At 39.5% G+C, this 20728-nt stretch overlaps 1 protein-coding gene across 3 annotated transcripts in view; it reads left to right on the forward strand.

The window, feature by feature from the left end:
- The first annotated feature begins 6308 nt into the window (after positions 1 to 6308).
- LOC135263406 (membrane-associated phosphatidylinositol transfer protein 3-like) overlaps positions 6309 to 20728 on the forward strand; it is a 107454-nt gene continuing 93034 nt past the window's right edge. For all 3 annotated transcript variants that reach the window (XR_010332456.1, XR_010332457.1, XM_064351375.1), the window contains exon 1: positions 6309 to 6668. Coding sequence is in view for 1 of the 3 variants with exons in the window: in XM_064351375.1 (XP_064207445.1) it covers positions 6644 to 6668 (25 nt within the window). In the remaining 2 variants the exon portion in view is untranslated. The remainder of the gene's footprint in view (positions 6669 to 20728) is intronic.

The following is a 20728-nucleotide window of genomic DNA, read 5'->3' on the forward strand; positions in this document are numbered from 1 at the left end:
AATTGGACAGCCATGTTGTAAATATTATTAAAATAATAATATTTACTACATGATATGAGTGTGTGAGTGAATGGTGAGAGAATTGTGTGTGTGCCCTGCGATAGATTGGTGGCCTGTCCAGGGTGTATTCCTGCCTCTCACCCAGTGCATGCTGGGATAGGCTCTGGCCCCTGCCCAGAAAAAGTGGGTGCAAATAATTGATGGATGGAAATATTAAACCTTGCATACATTTACTTTAAAAACTTTGTAGCTTCCTTTTAGGTAGGCTATTTGGAAGTCAAACATCGGCAAGTGAAGTTAGATTGTTTTTTTAAATATTTTAAATGTGTTTTTATCACACACCATAGCAACATAATATGGCATAAAATTCCACTCCACTGAGAACAGCCATGTTCCTGGATGTCTATGGTCTTGCAGATTTTCAACCCAACAAAGCACACCTCAACAGCTAGAGATCTCGTTCAGCTGCTAATGAACAGAATCAGGTGTGGAAAATTCAAAAGCAAAATCAAATCAACTGAAATCCATTTTATTTGTACAGTTCTTTTTACAAAGAACAGTTACAAAGACACTTTACGGAGTAACAAAAGGAAGCTGGGCAAAAACCCGGCCTGATCCCCATGAAATGCAAGTGAGGTAAAAACTCTCCAGTGGGGATAAAAACAATCAAGAACAGTGGCAAGAAAAGCTCCCAGGAGGAACCTGGCTACAGAGGGGGAGCCCATTATTCCCTCTGGCTCGGTGTATAAAATGGATGGCAACAGAAATGTAATGAGGCATCTATCACAGAAAATAATCAAAAGACTTGAACAGGTTACAGTTGAGCCATTAAACTAGCTGGTAAAGTACAAGGTCCAAAAGAAAGGTATAATATGCAGTTCATAGGGATGAGGTGATGCATCTGGGGCTCCAGGTTGTGTCAAGATGTGGATCTGAACCAGGAGAGGGACAGGGCTGGAGTGGTCTGTAAACTCAGGCCAAAGGACAGGGCTGAAGTGGTCTGTAAACTCAGGCCAAAGGACAGGGCTGAAGTGGTCTGTAAACTCAGGGAGATGGAAGGGCAGAAGCCCAAGGGAATAAGAACGAGAGAAAGCGAAGGCCTGGTGTTGTAGAAATCTGGAGAGTAACAACTGCAAATTTGTGGAAAGAATACGAAAAACCCCAGGGCACTATGCTATGGCAGCACATCTAAAAGATGTGAAGAGAGGGTTGCTCACAACCATGAGAGTGATCCTGGACTGACAGTATCCCGACACGGCACAGAACAGCAAACCTAAGCATTTACTGTACATGCCGTGGCAGGGAAACGGCACAGTCAGCTCATCTCACATAACAGTTCTATGGTCCTGATTTACTTTAAATTAGGGTTGAAATGAAAACCTACAGGACGATAGATCTCCAGGAGCTGGATTGGGCAGTCCTGATTTAATCTATGTACTTGTACTCTACAGTGCATATATATTTCTATTTCATATCTTGCCTGCCATTAGGCACCAGGCAATAGATTTTCCACCACATCACTAATATTCTGCCTGGCTAGACACATTGGATAGAAAAAAGCTTTGTGCAGCCAATCCCAACATGGATTCAATTTGCCGCACAATGCAATGCCTTGTGAATTCATGTGTGTGGCCTGAACATGCTGACATGCTGCAGACACAAATGTTCCATCATCATGCCAAAAATTGATCCGCAGTGCAACTGTATGTAAAATTTAGTATGTTCAGTGGTACAGCACTGATATCCTTGGGTGAGCTTGGAACCACCAGTGACCCACGGTGCTGCAGCTAAACCTCACATTGTCTCATATGGCCATGATGTTGGGCAACTGTCGCCCCTCCCTCTTACCTTCAACTGCTCTGCAAGCCCAGCATTCTACAGAAGCCATCATTCACAAAACTTGCGTATGATCACATTTGATCGTAAACTGTGTAAAAACATTTCCAAGAAAATTTCGCCATTCATCATTTTTTTCTTATCTGTATTTGTTCATGGCTGTTTCCTTATGCTAATCACATGAACAGGATTATGCATAAAATTTACAACAGTCAGCATTCATCATCTCATACACTTGGGGTACGCACAAAAACAAAGGTCTGCACATGTGTCATAAATCCCATTTTGGTTTTTCGTAGGAACATTTTTAAGAACAAAAGTAAGAATAATTTAAGAAAAGTTTAGTGAATGAGGCCCATTGTGATGTTCCCACCATGCTATTCCCAGATCTCATTTGTAGCTCTCTGACCTGTCACATTTTGACATGTATTTTCTTCATCAGACAGAATCTAGAATTTTCCATGAAATGTTTTGCATTAGATGGTGCTGGCCCCTGGCTCCATTATCTTCTGGATAAGAAAATGGTCATTTACTGTACGTTAAGTGAAATATAGTACAATGATATCACAATAGCATGCAGTAAGAATGAATGCAATGCAGTTTGCTTTATAGTGTTCTTTGGAGTATACTGCACTGTAGGGCATAGAGCAGACTGTAGAAATCTATTGGTTCAACAACAAGTTCAACAACAAAGCCTGCAAGCATACCATATGCACACCTGAACATATTGACAATACAGCTCTTTTACTCTGGCACTGCTTGTTTCAATTCATACTTTATATACTTGCTTCTAGGTTACCACAGTCCACTTTCTGGTCAACAGCTGCTGAACTGACAGAGAGATATTTTTATAAGACATCATTGTCTTTCAGGTAGAGGACATTGTTTTCAAGGATCATATTTTAAATAGCGGCCTACTGTTCAGCTGTAAATGTTTGTTGAAACCCACGGACATATGGTCTTTCCTCAACCTTACAGTAGACAGCACAAAATACTTTCCATTACATTAGAAAGGAATGCAAACAGATGTCCAAGCGAACTGTATACAACAGAAGATGGATGCAGTGCAATTTGTGCTATTCTCCCAGTGGTTGTAGTAAATTATGGATAGTGGTTGCATGCAATATCATTACTTATATGTGACTTCAACTAATAATAATATAAATAAAGATTATTACATATTCTCAAGGGCTGTCTCTCTTAGATTCTGTTGAAGTGACCTTGGCAGCTCAAAGCACAAGATTCATTTTTATTACTCTTTTCTGGAAGGCATTTTTTGTGTTGTGTCATGCAACTTCCAAAATTGTGACGAACATGCAGTACATGTTTTGCATGTTTTTTTCCCTATTGCCTGCACCATATCAGTGAAGCTGTGGTCCACCATATCAGCACCTGAACCACCAACAGAATGCAAAAAAAAAGAAATAAAGATCATTTATGGCTGCTTTCACACAATGGGAATGACAAACACATTTAACAGTAAACACAAGCCTCAACGTCACCCAAAGATTGTTCAAGTAACACTAAACGTCATCAAACTAAAAATCATATCAAACAAAATGTTCCTGAATTGGTCACAACAGAAAAAACACTAATGGATGAATGAATCTCTATAGCGCGTGCAAATCGAAAATGCTTGAGTGTTTCATCAACAACCAGTTGTAAAAGAGCAGCAGAAAGTTGGTGATATTGAGGAATGGTGGGAGATGGAGGACAAATATGTGTAGTGGTAGAGCGGCAAGGGGAATGCACAGATTAAATGTGTCCAAATTAGGACCATAATTTGGGGCTGTACAATGAGAGAAGCAGGGCAAAGGCTGCAACCAAATTAAACTGGCTGTGGTATCAATAATTAGGATATTTAGATAGGAGCATATTCCATAATTCACTGTATCACAGCATTGTGCCCTAGTTAGGGGAGCAGCAGAGGTACCCATAGTGGAGCTACGAGTTCAGCTGTATATTCCAGTCATGTGTAGTAACTTAACGTCTTCAAAAATCAAGTAGCTTTTAAGTACTTATGCTCAATTCAGCAAGTAAGCTAGTAGTGGGGCTCAGTTAAGTGTCTTCCTCCTCAAGCATGTTTTGCAAAGAAAATGGGGAATGCTGTGAAACTACAAGTGGGTTCAATTAAATGTTTTATACTTCAGATGCAATGCTTAATTTGCCATATATATTTTTAAAATGAAAATGTACATTATATTGTCCTTGCTCAACTCAACCACTATTTTGAATGGCTACTAATGGCTTTGGAAAGATAATAATGTTCTGTATGTCAATAAGGTCAATTTGCCCTCATGTAATAATATAAATTTGATCTCATGTTTTTTTTTTTTAAACGATGTACTAAGCAAGTGTTCTTTCAATCAACGATTAATTAACATACCACAAAAATAGTACATTCATCCAGGTCCTTGCAAAAATTACTCTTGCATTTTTAGGATCGCTATCTCCATTGACCATTATCTTGACCTGTGAAAGTCCTGAATTGAAATGCTGTTGATTTACTAATTAACCCTTTAGAAAACAATGGAATTGTATAATTCTTCTCTAGAATCCCAGGATAATTCAAGGAAAGCAGCTGTTTAGTCCGTTTCAATGAGGCAAATGAGATAAAAGCAAGAGAGCTAGCATACTATCACAGTTTTGTTTGTACAATAACATCAGCTAGACTTGCAATTGGGATGAGGAATATTCAGATATTCAAATGGAAACATTCGAATGCTGCCATATTCAAATATACCAGCCATTGCAAAAGCTAGCAAGTCATCAGAAACCTCTCAGAGTATCTAAAATACCCTTCATCGCACACCAAAAAAAAAACAAACAACTGCCTGGGCCACAAAGGGAACTATCACTTTAACCTTTTTTTCTTCTCACACAACTTGGTGGTTCGCTGGAACAGAGTTCTGTTTACCGGCTTTGCAGTGCCAAGAGGTGAAAAGGCTGAATTATCAGTCAGCCTTGAATCATTGCTTATGCCGTTGGGCAAATGGCCAAGCAGTTTTACTGACCTGTCACCTCACTTAACTTGCCCGAGGCAAGCATTATTGTTGAGCAGTGTTTATCTGAATGGAATACCGTGCTTCATTTTGCAGTGGGATTTGGCTGTTCTGTAAAGTGAAAGTCTATTTAGATAGCTGTGTTAAATGTTTTGAGAGCATGGACCTTAGATTGCAGAGATGTGCTAAATCAATTTACTGTAGTAGAACAACTGTAACAAAAGTCCTGAAAACATATATTGCTTTCTTTTTTCTACCGTATATGTGTGAATTTCAAGTAGAATTGCACTCTAAAAAACAATTTGCTGCCTCTACACAATAAAGTAAGAGAACAATTTGCTTTGAGATGTTTGAGTAATGTCTGCTTGGGGTATTATGCTATAGCCAAGTCAGACTAGCATAGCTAGTTTAAGGACAACCAGTGTGGGTTTCCTCCAGAGCTTTCCTCTAAGCTTAATTACATTGAACCCACTTAAATATTCACGTTCAATATTCATTGGGATATTAAGATAACTAATCCTTAGACTCAAGTTGAATCATCAAGTGACATTTTTTTCATTTCTACTTTCTATCTTTTTTAAATTGTTGCTTCATTATTTTTGAATAAATTACTCTTGTCTATGGAATCAAGAACAAAAGCTATCATTTAGATGATTTCACCTTTTTTTAGTCAACTTTGGTGGTCCATGACATACTGCTAAACATCTTGTGTTTGTGGCAACGTTCCTCTAACTAATGAACTTGGCCGGAAGTAGGCAGGAACTGAACTCATATCTGCTGGGTGAAATGCAGCTGTGCTGACCCATGGCTAAAAAAAGATGAATTCACCATTAGCAGAGCATCTAGCCAGCATACTGAGTGGATTGCTGCGCTACTCCTCAAGGTATCAAAGCAGGAACTGAGGTGAAGCCTTGATAAATTCACCTTAAGTTCAGTGGTCAGTGCAACTGCCTCTCACCAAGGTAGATCCGAGTGCAATTCCTGCCTGTTCCTAATTAGAGTTCATTAGATGGATATGTACTGAAATGCAAGGTCTGTTGTTTGGATTTACAAAGTTGACCAAATAAAAATAAAAAAGGAGTAATCCCCTGAATGATTATTTTTTTGGAAAAGGTCATTTATACAAAAATATTGAAGCGACAATTTGCAAAAGATTTGAGTAGAATCAAAATAAATTAAAGAAAACTCTTAATAATATCCAAAGCAGAAATTACTGATAAACCTCAATGCTATTGTTGCCTTTTTTGAGTAGAGGCATTGAATTATTTTTTATTGTGTGATGATCAGTGCTCCTTTGGATGGAAGACTTTTAAATCCATACATTCTATAACAGTGATCACAACAAAATCCAAAATCATTTCCTTATATCTCAGACTAAGCAAAAGGAGAAAGATAAGGGGAATCCCAGCACTACCCCTATGCCCCCCTCCCCCGTGAACACCACTGGAGGCAGTCGAACACTAGAGCTGGAAAAAAGCGGATCCTATGTAGACAACACCAGAGGGGAGGGCAGGTGAGCCCACGGAGGTACTAATGTATAGAGTGCATTTCCAGTTCAGTGCCAGCAGCGGCACATCCTAGGCATCTCCTATCACGTATTTGGCTACAGCTCTGCCAAAAAACAAGCTCAGTCGCGCGCCAACTTGCCGGCGGTAGCTGACCCTTAAGGTGCAGACGCGAGGACAGGGAAAAGGGGGGTGAGGGGAGAGGGGCGCAGGAATCGGGACTAAAGACGACCGACTTCGCTGAGAAGACACGCATGAATAGACTTAAGGCATATTTCAAATAAACACAAACAGAACGGGATGGCAAAAGAGGCTAAAGGAAGAGGTAAAGTAGATCGATATTTTTAACTGAGAAAATACTCAAGAAGTCATTCAGATTTATGTTTGTTAGGAACTCTATTATACTGCATGTTAACAGGTAGGACGACTATGCGGACAATATACGTATGCAGACACTGATACTCTATTCTTTGAACAATCTGTTGGAATGCATCGTTTCAGCTGAATTGTGAAGGAATTAAATGGTGTGAATAATTATAAATGGCGAATTTACGTTCAATTTTAATTGGTTTTCTTTCTCCGAAAAGGCACTTTAACTAGCTCATAAATGCCACGAGAAAGGTGTGTACAATATAGTCTGATGTGTCAGGGTGGAATAAGGTGGTTAACATAGCAGTGCGCATTTCGCGGATTTACAATGAGGTTCGCAATGTATACGCTGGTATTGTGTGGTATTTGTTTTTAACTGGTATTTGTTAACACACAGCATCGAAAATGTATCAGCTGAAGGTGATTACTGCTCTGTTCTAGTTTTGTCATCAGACCAACACGGAAATTCAGTGTCTACCGAAGCGCAGCTTCCACTCTTATGTTCAAGCGAAAGCAAAGCGCAATTCAGCTTTTGTATTTTCGAACTTGAACTATTTGTAGCCTGCATTCGACTCTCGCGACCCTCCCCTATACAACACGGACCGGGACTTCAAAGCGCCGCAATCCCAGCCAATTAACGCATACTCATGTTATAGCAATTTCCTAATTCGCAATTGTTCTGCATTTTTAAGTTGGAATCATTTTCTAAACATTCAGCGTGTCTGCTTCATGCTGAATGACCAGACTAGGGAGCTGAAATTGGATCGAATTTGTACGTCCTTGGACCACTTCTCGCCTCCGAGAAAATTTGGGTTTTGACTGGGTTCCTCCAAAATCAAGGTCAGGGACGGGGCTGTGATACCTAGCAATGTCGTTGTTGAGGATTTTCGTGAATGGTATTCGAAATTAAATTGTGCATTGCTCCTTCAGGGATCGTAAATCAGCAATGCAAGCCAGAAATCCTATAATCAATTGTGTCCAAGACAACCCACTTTGTTCCGAGGTGACAACATACGGCATGTATCGTATAAATGTATCGTGTTTGATGTTCTTATTGAGCGACAGCTCTCGAACAGCGATCCCCTTGACACACGCGTTACTGCGACGTCTTGCTGAATGCATTTCTGTTTTGTGTAACGTTTACATTTTGATTGAAATTGTTTTTATGAAATGTTGCATTAAAAATAAAAAATACGAGTCAAATCGTTCGTTTGTTTGGGCACAGTTCATAAACGGGAGACTGTCTGAACACCTTCCATGGGTGTACAGTAGCATAACCTACACTTGTGTTGCGCTGCTATTTGAACGTACTTTAGGTGTGAAACAAACGTGCTTTATGAAACAGATCTGCAAGATCAACAGTCCTTTCGTTTTTTTTTTTTTTTTGTGGTGAAGGTTTGGGTTGAGTAAGCTAATGTATGTGTGACTGCATGTCTCTATTGTGCCTTTTAAAATGTTCCACAATTGCTACAGTATGCCGCAGTTTATTGTCATGCATTTTGATAGAAAACGTCCCCAAATTATATTTTGAACCGTTATAATGCGGTCTACCCTATTGTGAGGAATTTTTTCTGCTGTTACTGCTGTAGCTGCATTAGACTGCTTGCATTGGCTCTAAAGTATTTTATGAAAGTGGAGGCAACTTGGATTTGTAAAATTTGAACATTCTTAATACTCTTTACAGAGTATTGTTCAGAGTTGCTTTGACGATGTGGAAGCCTTTGCACTGTTGTACTCCAGCAGCCAGGATATCTAAAAAATGAATGAATGAATGAAAGAATAAAAAAAAACCTGGAGTGGATGGCTGAGACTGTTGAAAAGCAAGGCCCATTAAGTCATTTTTAAAAAAAGATTATGAATCCAATTCCCTACCCTAGTTCTCAAAAAGCTCAATAGTCTCCTGTTCTCTTTAAAATAAAATGAAATGCTGCTTCCTTTTCCATCTGTCATATACTTATCCAAAAAGGCAAGCTTGTTTTATAGGTTAGCACATGAAACAACACCCCAAAAAGCTAGTTGTGTAATTTCAGCCATTGAAATTAACTATATAACCATAGCCATTAATGAAGTACAGAGGTAGGCTATACAAGACAGTGAAAGGGTACTTCATGTTCACCTAATGACGCACGAGTGGGCAAATGTCTGTTCCCCATCGATCATAAGATCTTACAGCACCAAAGTTAATAACGATACAAGAACCAAAATGGCCGTGGCTCTGAAAAGAGACAGGTGTCTCAGCTGTGGTATTTTCACACAGGAGATCAATTGATAGATCAACAGAGACAGGGAAAATGTTGAATGGCATTTCCTTAAAGCAGCTCTGTTGAAATTTGAAAGTACGAGACAGGAAGAGGGAAGCATTGAGCAACTCCACTATGGGAGGATTACACCATAGCAGTATGAGGTAGTACAGTACTGGGTATGTGTTTATGTGTATGTGTGCATTTCAAGACTTTATGACTCAATATTTGACAGGAATGTGATTTTCTTTGTTTTATTGACTGCTTTACTAATCTTTTTGAAAAAGAAATGACTGCTGTGCCATTTTAAATAAGTCCAATAATCTGTAATGGGACAAATGTTCCAGCTGTAATCAACTTTACTCCCTTTGAAATATTCACAAAAGTGCCATTGAGACCACAGGAAATAGAGACTGAGCAACCTGAACAGTTGGGGATGTTGCTCTAAAAGGGTTGTTTCCTGTCCTCAAATACTGATTTATGTTTTTATTTTGGAAGTTGGCTTCCTGTTTGGAAGACATTAAGAAAGACTATTTCTAAACATTATACAACAGTTTGAATTCTTCTCTGTCCATGCAAAGGAGCTACTACAGTATGCAGCTTTTAATCTCCACACTCATAAATATTCATAAACAGACAGGCCTGGAATTAATTTTTGATTTGGGTTGACTGGCAGATACAAAGATTCTATACATGATAGTGATTTGAATCAGAGTAATGAACATTCATGAGAACCCACAGGATGTATCCAAGGAACAATTTAAACTGAATCCTTGGAACTTTGGACCTACTCGGTTATGAATACAGAAGATCCAATGACATGTAAATGTGAAAACAGCAAATGGGAAATATCTGGGGGTTGCTCGGTGGCTCATCATGTTAGGGCACTGGATTGGTGCCATGGCCTGGTATCAAATTCAGATTGTGTCAGCCCTACTCTGGCTGGTAGCCCTGCAGAATGACACATAGTCTGCAGCAGCCTCTCCCAATGATGGAGGCATTTGAGTGGCTGGCATGACCATGTCTTATCGATCATCCATACCGTGGCTTTGACCCCAGCTGGTCTGTTGGCTGCCGATGATCAGCTTGCTCCATCTGTCTGTGGAAGCTCTACTTGGTGGCCGGTGGCAGGGAATAGCAGTGACTTGTTTCGTAGAACGGCATGTGTGATCCTGCATTCATGATAGAGTCTGCAGTAACAGGCATGGTTGATGATTTGATTAATTCAATTGGGAATTCCAAATTGGGGAAAAAAGTGAACAAAACAAAACAGATTTTTGCAAAATAAAGCGATACTTTATGATAGCATTAATAGCCACTCACACCTGATTGCTAACTGGTATTCTATATACAGTGAATCTTATCTACTACAGATAAGTGCATGTTTTTGGTTTTATTTCCATCCAATACTGCTGTTCAGATCTTGAATTATACTTGATTGTGACTTTTACTGAGTGTTCTGTTTGAATAGTGAAGCCACTTTTGTCATCAGAACAGGAAGCCATTGTGGATCTGTGTAAGCAAATGTTGTCACAAGTCTTGTGCTAATTCAAATTTCAGGCTGAAGTTTCAGACAATTTAAAAGAGTCTTCACTAATGAAAAAATACACAAACAAAAAACCTAAACAAAACCGAAAACGCAGTGTTCTGCACTTTCCATGCACTCACTAGTAATCGTAAAAGGTTAAATACTATACAATTAAGATGGAACTCTTCTTGGCATGTGTAATCTACAGCTTTGTCTATTCTATGTGTTTATGGGGCCTGTAAATCCACAGCTATTCTTTATGGCTGTTTTTTTTCACCTACTGCTTGCATTATGAGTCCCTTGAATCATAAACAGAGTTAGCAGGAAGACCCTGTCCAAGGTTTTTCTGAATATAAAGTACAGTACTGGTATAATCTGCATAAAATATGGCCCCCTGGAATACTGTAACTCTGCTGAATGGCTTTTTACCGACAGTGAGTTTTTATGTTTATGTTTTTGGGTTGTCTGTCTTTCCGTCCGTCCGTCCGTCCTTCTGTCCGTCTGCCCGTCCCGATTCTCGTGAACGCGATATCTCAGGAACGCCCAGAGGGAATTTCTTAAAATTTGGCACAAATGTCCAATTGGACTCAAGGATGAACTGATTAGATTTTGGTGGTCAAAGATCAAGGTCACTGTGACCTCACAAAACACATTTTTGCCTTGAGCGAATACAAAACACGTTTTTGCCTTGAGGGAATTTCTTCACATTTGGCACACATGTCTACTTGGACTCAAGGTTGAACTGATTAGATTTTGGTGGTCAAAGGTCAAGGTCACTGTGACCTCACAAACCACGTTTTTGGCCATAACTCAAGAATTCATACACTAATTATGACAAAGTTTCACACAAATGTCTAATAGGATAAAATGATGAAGTGATGACATTTTATATCCAAACTGGCTACTGGTTGGCGGAGGCACACAACCGTGAGGCGGTATTTCTAGTTTTTATTTTTTACTTGGAGCTAATTTGAAAGTACAACCCAAACTAGAGTAGAAAAGATACACACAGGAAAACTTTCCTTTCGGTGTTCAGTGTTAAATCCATTCTAACAGAGTGCCATAGGGACTTGCTCTGTTCGAATTAAAAGTGCTCTATCAGGCTTAATTTTATACTGCGCATTTCGCTGTGCAGTAAAAATGCTGGGCCACGCAGCACATCCTGTTTGGGAATTGTTCCAGCGTGCAGATGAACGCCAGCGTCTATCAATTCTAGATGCTGCCACTGATGGCTGTGGCTGGCAGCAACGCAGGGCGACGCATAATTGGCATTGGCCTGGGAGGGATCAATTCAGTCGGCCGGCAACTTTGAGCTGCGGTGTTCAAAGGATCAGTGTGTTTGACATCACATGCCCGAAATTAGCCATGGGGGTTACAGCAAATAGGTGGATACATCAGTGCAATCCAAACTGAGGAGAAAAGGGGAAAAATGACTATATGCATTTTCTGTTATTGTGTGCTTTACACCTCTGTAACAACACAGACTTCATTTATAACATTAAATGATCATCATTTGTTGAAATTAACGCGTTTATTTTTACTTGATTATTGCACACCTCGTTGTATCCTCAATTGCCCATCTTTACTCATTTCATGTTGAGTCATGCATAATCATGCGTGAGTGTTACAAGAGAGTACCATGCTTAGTAAGAATAGCATTGAATGTCTGCTAATGTGTCATTGCACATTAGCGACAGTTAAAGGAACTTTGATTATTTTCCTTTTTTATGTATCCTGATGCGTTTTGGGGGAAAATAACTATGAAGACATCTTTTGCTAATTTTTGTAAATGAAGTCAATTTATGACATATTTTAACAAAAAAATCTGTTTAGTTTATTCTGAAATATTTAATAGTTCAACATGTATTGTAAAGTGACTGGTTAACACTGTTTAGCAGAAACATGTTTTTTTTAAAGGAGAGAAGATAGTCCATCCTCCTTTTGTAATCATTCTTTATTCAGATAGAGGGAAGCAGAGAGGGTATGAGATAGAGAACAGCACAGAAATTGGCTTCAACCCCCCACCACATGGGGGGATTTTTATATGGCTTGACACGCTACACTGCACGTCTCACCAGCAGGTTCATTTTGATTTGAATTACTATTGAATCATTGTCCACAGTCTCTGCCTCTTCACATTAGTGCAGAGTACATATGAAAAGCTAACATAAACATACTCCGCAAAACACACGCACACGCACACTCACACACACACACACGCGCGCGAACACGCACACGCACACACACACACACACAATTCTTTCATTCATCACTCCGGACCTCAGCTAAACATAACAACACTGGCGTGGGTGGCTCCCTGTTATTTGGATCCCAATATGACCCTGTGAGCTGTAGCGGATGCTTGCGGAGATGTGGAGAAAAGGGAAAGGTCGGTTTCTTGGGAACTGAGAGAAAACACAGGCGGGGGGATGTATGGCTGCGTCACTAATGACGCAGTGAATATTGGCAAGTTTCATTGATCACTGGAACCGAGACTCAAGTCACTAGAGCTTAGAAAAGTCTGCTTACTTCATTGATGAATTCAGATTACTTTCATTTGAATGTCATTTTGGCATAATAATGTTTTTTAATGATGTTTTCCACAAAACTAGCAGAAAACCAATAATTGATGCATCTGTTAGAATTATGATAGCTTACATTGCCAGTGTATGCATTCATGCATCTTTTCACACAAGACAAGCAGAAGAGCAGAATAGCTGCAATATGAATCTTATTTCCCCTCACTTCATATAAAGGCAGACTGGGAAGGGCATGAGAAAGGGGAAAAAGCCAGACTTCCTGTTTCTTTCAAGGAATGACCCAAAGCATGTCCCAGATCACGTCACACTCTGCGACACAAACACACACAAGCACACACGCTCACAAATGCATGCACATACCCACGTGCACATATGCACACTTACACATGTACATGCACGAACACATAGAGACATGCAGGCAAGCACACACAGAAACACACACGCATGCACACACTCATGTACACACACAAATGCACACACACACACACACACACACACACACAGTGCAGAGCCCTGTCTCATGGCAAACTCCTGTGTGAATGTTACATAAGCGCCTGCTGTAGACTGCTTCTGTTAAAGTGTTTGCGGGCACTTTTGTTTCAGTCTCTGAAGCACTGGGAGTAGCAGTAGTCCAAATCCATCCCCCTCGCTCTCATACCACCTGTAAGCACTGAAGGGGATGTTTGTAGGAATATCAGACGGCTTACTGGCTATAGTGTTTGCAAGAGGCTTGATTCATTTGCCTTGGGAAGTTCAGCATTGATGTCAGCTATGCTTTCCTCTCGCTTGGAAATAGGTATCATTTATTTCTTTCGCATAAGGCCCCGCTTCTGTCAGAATTTTAAAAGGAGAATTAAGGATGGGGCTCCTGGGTGGCCTGTGCAGGCGAAGCACTTGTTACTAGCACAGAGATCAGCTTCCGGATTGTTCCTGAACGTTCTAGCGAAGACTGCGACTGGCACCTGTGCCAGCAAAATAGTCTTACAGTAAACATCAGTGTAAAGATATGTGAAATAAAGTTTGCTCCATAGCTGAAAGGGGTCTTATAGTCATAACACTCAAATCGCAGTCAGTCAGTTTATTTGTGTGCAGCTCATTCAGTTGAAAGCCTTCAGTCTTCTCAAAAAGTTGAAATAAAAGAAAAATGGCTAAATTTGACCAAGTGGAGGACTGAATAGTGCACTTAAAGACTGACAGGAAGTGGTGCCGCTCAGACTTATGGTGTGTCCATTTCTGAGCGTCTGAACGACCTGGTGCTGTGAAAATTGTTCTATAATGGCCTAATACTCGCCGCCATCATTTCAACCACCTGACACATTGAGTGATAATAGAGGAGGGCAAACGAAGTAAGGGAATATTGGGCAGCTCTTAGCAACCTCGGGAGTCTGCTCTGGAACCACAGACTTGTCTGCTTGAAACCCTGACTAAAAAGAGTTGTGTCCAAACCCAGACAAATGATGTCACAAGCGACACAATGTTTCTTTTTCAAGGGAAATATCCCCCCCCCCCCCAAAAAAAAAAATTAAAAAATAGAAACATCTTGCTGAAAGGTATGTTGGATACATATCTGTGGAAAATAAAAGTAATCAAACATCCAGGTCTTCTCTGATAAATGGCAAACCCTACCCTTTATTTCAAACCTGCTCTGTGTTTCTTTCTTTCTTTCTTTCTTTCTTTCTTTCTTTCTGGGGAGACCCTATACCCAGGAGGATAAAGTTCATGGTGGACAAACAGTGGACCAACAAGGCTGAGGAGGTGTGCGTGCGTGTGTGTGTGTGTATCGTCATCTGCTCTGTCATTTGCTAACATTGAATTTTTGGACGGATAGATATCTGTTTTGAGTATTTATATATTTTACGGAAACCAATAATGATAAACTTCCAAAGTCATGCATGGCTGTTTAAAAATGTAAAAAAATGTTGCCATCCATATCTTTAAGCTTTCTTTTTTGGAGACTGAAACTAATGTAATGCAGAAAGTTTTCTTCTACATGATTATTTTTTGTTGTATTTCTTTTGAAGCAGTGACGCATAATTAAATGGTGAACCAGGGAAGGAGGGTGCAAATTTACAGTGCAATCACTAACGGTGCTGTTTATTCTATGATTAAAAAGCAGTGATACTGCTCTGGAAATGTTGTTCACATTGTTCTGTTGTCACATTATTTTATACAGAGGAACTTTTATTGAAAATCATGATTGTTTGCAAATCAGTTTCCAAGACAATGGGCCTATGGGTGCAAAAAAATACCAATCAATCGTAAATGAATAGCGCGTTCACAGATCTTGTGATTTGCATAAATTGACGCCCGAAAATACCATATAAGGAGCTTGGAATTCCATTGCAGGCAATTTAAACAGATGGCTGAGAACAGACAAAAGAAGAAAAAAAAAACTTTTCTGAAGCGGAGATTGAAGTGCTGTTAATGGAAATACGAGCCAAAAAACATATTTTATTCAGTAGTGAAAGCAGTGGAGTCTCAGAGCCGGGGAAGACTAAAGCCTGGCAAGATATAGTCGTTGTGTGTCTCAAGTTGCGCGTACTATGCAATGGGTAAAACGAAAATGTTTTGTTATGAAATTGGAGGCAAAGAAGAAAAATCCTAGACCACAAAATGAAGCACACCAGCCACAGGGGAATATAGCCTAGCTGGCTATGCTGGATGAACGCATTGGCCGTATAATAGGAAAGGCGTCCCTGTTTGGAATTTCCCCAGAGGGTGCCAGCGATATGTTTTCTCTGTTCTGTGCCAGTCGCCAAGAAGGCGAGGACCGAAAGCACTCGAGCATGTGTTGGAATTGCACAGGGACGGCGTGCGGATATTCTGAGTTCTGGATCCAGCGTGTTGCACAGACTCAGAAGGAGATGTTTGGCCAGGGCAGTCGGAACCAACTCATGAACATTTTGTCATCCCCAGCAAACAAATCGGCCCAGCTATGAAGATATGTTCTCTCCGAAGTGCGCCATGTGTAAAATCTTCTGATAAAGCAAGGTCAGCCATAGCACGGAAGGCCTAAGCAATGACATTTTGCGCACTATTTAAAGCAAACCTGTTTTATGGAATTTACATTCAATTGCAATTAAGCATGAATTGGATTAATCTGGATTATGCTAATGAATCATCACCTGTTTTAATGTTGAATTTGAACAATTATAATATAATTTTCAATTGACTTAATTCAAATCATTTTACTAGTTTTTTAAAATCTAAATAAAAGATGAATGAATTGAATAATAAAAGCACAAACACGTAAAACGAGCTTTACAATCAAGTATTTTTTGCACACAATACAAACAGTTTAGAGTAAACTGACATACAAAAGCTTTGATAAATTCCGCATTGTTTGCCTAAATGTATTTACGAACAATTAATTTAGTTTGGCTCATAGTGCATTTGATAAATGAGGCCCAATTTGTTTTGTAAAAACTGGATTGTTTGACAAGTAGTTCAGCACCATCATAGAAACGTTCCACACAATATTCTGGTACACCTCACAAGACTAGAGTATTGTCAATAGTACAATATTATTTTTCCCAAGAACTTCCTGGCTTTGAATTCTAGCCCCGGCCTTTCTGTGTGGAGTTTGCCTGTCCTCTCTGTGTCTGCGTTTTCTCCCACAGTCCAAAGACATGCAGGATAGCTTAATTGGACAGTTTAAGTTGGTATAGGTATGAGCGTGTGAGCGAATGGTGTGCATGCCCTGAGATGGATTGGCGGCCTGTCCAGGGTGTATTCATGCATCTCCAATGCATGCTGGGATCCCCCATCTCCCACTATAGACCATGACCAAGAATAAGTAGGTAGAATAATACATATAATAATACACTTACTGTATTATATATATACTCATTTTAACAATTATTCTTAATAAATATTGTATGTCCTAAGGAGGGTATCATCAGTTACCCAAGTTAAGAGTGCTATTGCAATTCCAATTTTAACCTATTGCTCTCTGATATATCAAATACAGTACGTGTGATAAAAGATGTGAAAATATCTTTGGCTTCACATTGTTTAGATTTGGTCTGTTTGCTACCCTCAAGATAAGTTGCGCAGTTGAGCTTCGGCTGAAGTAAACACTCTGCTAGAAAAGATGCAGGCAGCTGTCACCATCCATTATTCAAAAATGAAAAGAAGCTAATTCTGTGACCTATTTCAGTCATCAGTTGAAGCAAATTTGCATTGCCCATACTTCAATGCTGAAGTACAAACAAATGGTAAAATTAGAATATGAAAGAATCTTCTTTTTGATAATAATAATAATAATAATAATAATCATCCTCATCATCATTGATTTAACGTACAAAATAGGTACATTAATATATTTTGCATGAATTGGATTTTTGTCCAAACCTTCTCCCCCTTGCATTGTGAAGGTCAAGCAAGCTGTTCCCTGCCTTCTGGAGGGTTTATTTTGAGAGGGGACAGGTTGGGCCGGAGTGTGGCCAGTACGTCGTGGATGAAGGCATTATTTATTTGGAAAAACCGGCAGCGATGGCCTGTCTCCAACAGAGCTCGTCTCTGGCGTCTCCACGGTAACATTTCAGCACATGGCTGAAGCTTCCTGAAAATGCGGAGTTTTGGGAAATCCACTTTGTTCTAGACCACTTGTACAATTGTGGAGGTTCCGTAAATGGGTATGGGTGTCATTTACATGCTTAAAATGCACTTGAATGTTTCAGCATATTGAATGGGGAAACGGTCTGGGGTTTCCAATGCAGTCATGTTCTGCCAAGCTACACATACACACAGCACTGCTATATCATCAAAACTGTACAAATATAATACAATGTGTAATAAAATATTTTGCAATGTATAAATATAATCACAAAATGCTAAATCTGAATGTGAAATAGCAAGTGTAAAATGTATGTAACTTCATTTATAATGAAGTTGAAGGAGCTGTGCATTACATTTGCAACGTGATGAAGGGAGCAAATGCTCAATTGTGAAATGATCCAGTACATTTCTGGAAATACTTTGACTTTTTTTTGGACAGTCTGATACTTTTTTTTCCAACCTGGTCATTTACATTTATTTTCATTTTGGGGTTTAATAAAAAATATATCTCCATGGAATGATGTCCATTTTATATACATGATTATCTAGAACAGTAAATCAGTTCATAAACAATAAGTAAGCTTGCACACAATTCTCTTGAAATCTCAAAATAATGTAGCTACAGTGTAAATCATTCCATGTACTATGCTGATAAGTGTTAACCAAATGCTCGAGTAGCATTTTGTCTGATTAATTGCCTTTCTTTATTAGGAAGTGGAAGCATATGTAATAAAACACTTTTCAAAAAACCTAAAGAGGACCATTTTCAGTGTTAAATCTGGTACATTTTGCCCTGATAGAGTATATTACATCCATATTCAATTCATAAACTCTGTAAGTGTTAAATTAACGTGAAGCAATTGACTGTGCAGAACAATACGTCTCAGTATATGTGGTTTAAACCTCTCACACAGTCATTTCATGTAATTTTGCTGATCTGGGAATAATTAGTTGGTGAATAGCCTGAAGGCCAGACAAATGTTTTTGAGATCTTTTCATCAAGACATCCATTATCTGCCCATATTCTCTGGAGCAACTTCTCAATAGAATTCTAAAATGCACACTTGGTATTCTCTACTGCATACTGTAACAGAACAATAATGTATCTTATCTATACCATACCATACGTATTCCATATCCTGCAAAATCTCAGTGGAGACCTTACTCAATTGGGGTGAAAAATGAAAATACTTTGAATTAGTAGCAGTGTAGCCCCTAACACTGTAGATTGATGGACCAGCACCATATATGAATTTGAGATGAAGTTGCGATTATCTGACTGAATAAATTGCTCTGTTTGGACTTTTGAAGCTTCTTCACCATCCAGTTTGCAAATATACGGCAAACAGAGATCAACAGTTTTGCAACAACTGCCATTCAAAGTGAAAACAACATGGTTGGCTGTGAAATCTGAGCTGTACAATCAGAAAACTGACTGGAAAACTGAATAGGAAAATATACGAAAAGACGTCTTACAAGTGTGAGTTTCACTTTACAATATGTTCAGTGTAAAATGATTCAAGTTTTAAGTAAGGGTAGTTTTAAGTAACAGATAATGCTGAAAACTGGAGAACTTAAAATAAAGCATCACAACACTAGTTATGCCATTACATGCACTTCAAAATTGCACTGAAATGTATATGTATAAATTACTGACAAAACGTGCTACAGCTACCGCATGTTATTATGGTTATATAAGGCATTTGTAATACACATGATGTAAAAGGGGACCTTCCCACTGATGACTCTGGCTTCACAGTAGTGGGTGTCATATCTCTAGGCTGGGAGTGATTGACAGATACAGAATATACTAACAGGTAAAAGCAATTTAAATGGAAAGAGCTATGCAAATGGTGACAGTTAAATCATCACACTGAAAAGGCATAAGCAAGGAGCGTGGCATAATACTGTACCCATTTGCAAAGCCTTATTTTTACGATGTATTTTGCATTTTCTTTTTTTAATTTCGGAATAATCTGCCGCGCTTAGAAGTGATTAAAATGAGGAACGGGCTCAGAGCAGGGTCCCATTTTCACACGCTATTTTCCATTTGCTTTTCCGTTCGGGATCGAATCGGCTCACGTGGCAGACAGCCTTGAAGGACTGCGGGTTTTGTTATTCAATGTCCACTCATGAATATTAATCCCGTTTCCATCAACTGCTGCATATCCATCTCCGGAGAGACATCTCCGGTCCCGCGCGCGCGTCCATCTTGCCGAGGTTCCGCCGGCGCCTCGCTCGTGTTCAGACGCTCCCGGGGCGTCGCTGCGAACGACCGCCCTGTAAATTGAATCATGTTTGCATCGTCTGCTTCGCCCCCTGGATGGTTAATTCCCAATGGATGGACTGCTGTCAGTCCCGATTGGAGATAGTTTTACAGTTACCATCTCTCTGTTGTTCTCCCCTCATAGCGAGAAACACTTTTTCATATTTGGGTCCAATTTTTTAAATCTTTTTTTTTTGTTTTTGGGGGAATCAATTATTAAGACTTATGCATACATTCTAAGGGCCCTACTTTGGTGACAACGATTGAGCAAAAATGCACCTAGGTACTACATTTAGGCTGATATCTAGTAATACTGCACATCATGTTATATAAACATACTGACTGCATTAGTGCAAAACCATCCTAACAGATAGTGCACATTTTTACAGGGCATGTGTTCATAATCCTCAGTTTAAACAGCATTTCTTCATAAAGCACTGCCACTATTTACAAGAATGACACTGTCACACACACACAAGCGCATGACAATCAAATATCAAATTGTGTTTATATTGGCTAGACAGGAGTAAAGCGACAAGGCGGTGGCCCGAGATTTGGTTTCCAGATAAACGTAGCAGCTCCAGTGTGGCAGCTTAATGCCACATCGTGAGGCGAAACACTAAAATTTAAATGAGGTAATCTGCCAGCTGTGGTGATAGCAAAGGAAAGCAGCATTTGAAATCATGGCACACCCTGCTCAGTCTGGTACATTTTTTTTCTTCTTTGATTTGAAAAATTGTTGTCCTAGCGCAGTGTCAGTTACTGTATGTGGCAATCACGCCCTGCAAATGTCATGATTTAATGCAGTTTTAAATGTAGAAACACTGTAGGGAGAAACACCTCCACGAATTGTAGAATAGTGAGGAGAGATCATTAAAATGT

The sequence above is a fragment of the Anguilla rostrata genome, chromosome 9, assembly GCF_018555375.3.
Source record: "Anguilla rostrata isolate EN2019 chromosome 9, ASM1855537v3, whole genome shotgun sequence".
Lineage (NCBI taxonomy): Eukaryota > Metazoa > Chordata > Actinopteri > Anguilliformes > Anguillidae > Anguilla > Anguilla rostrata.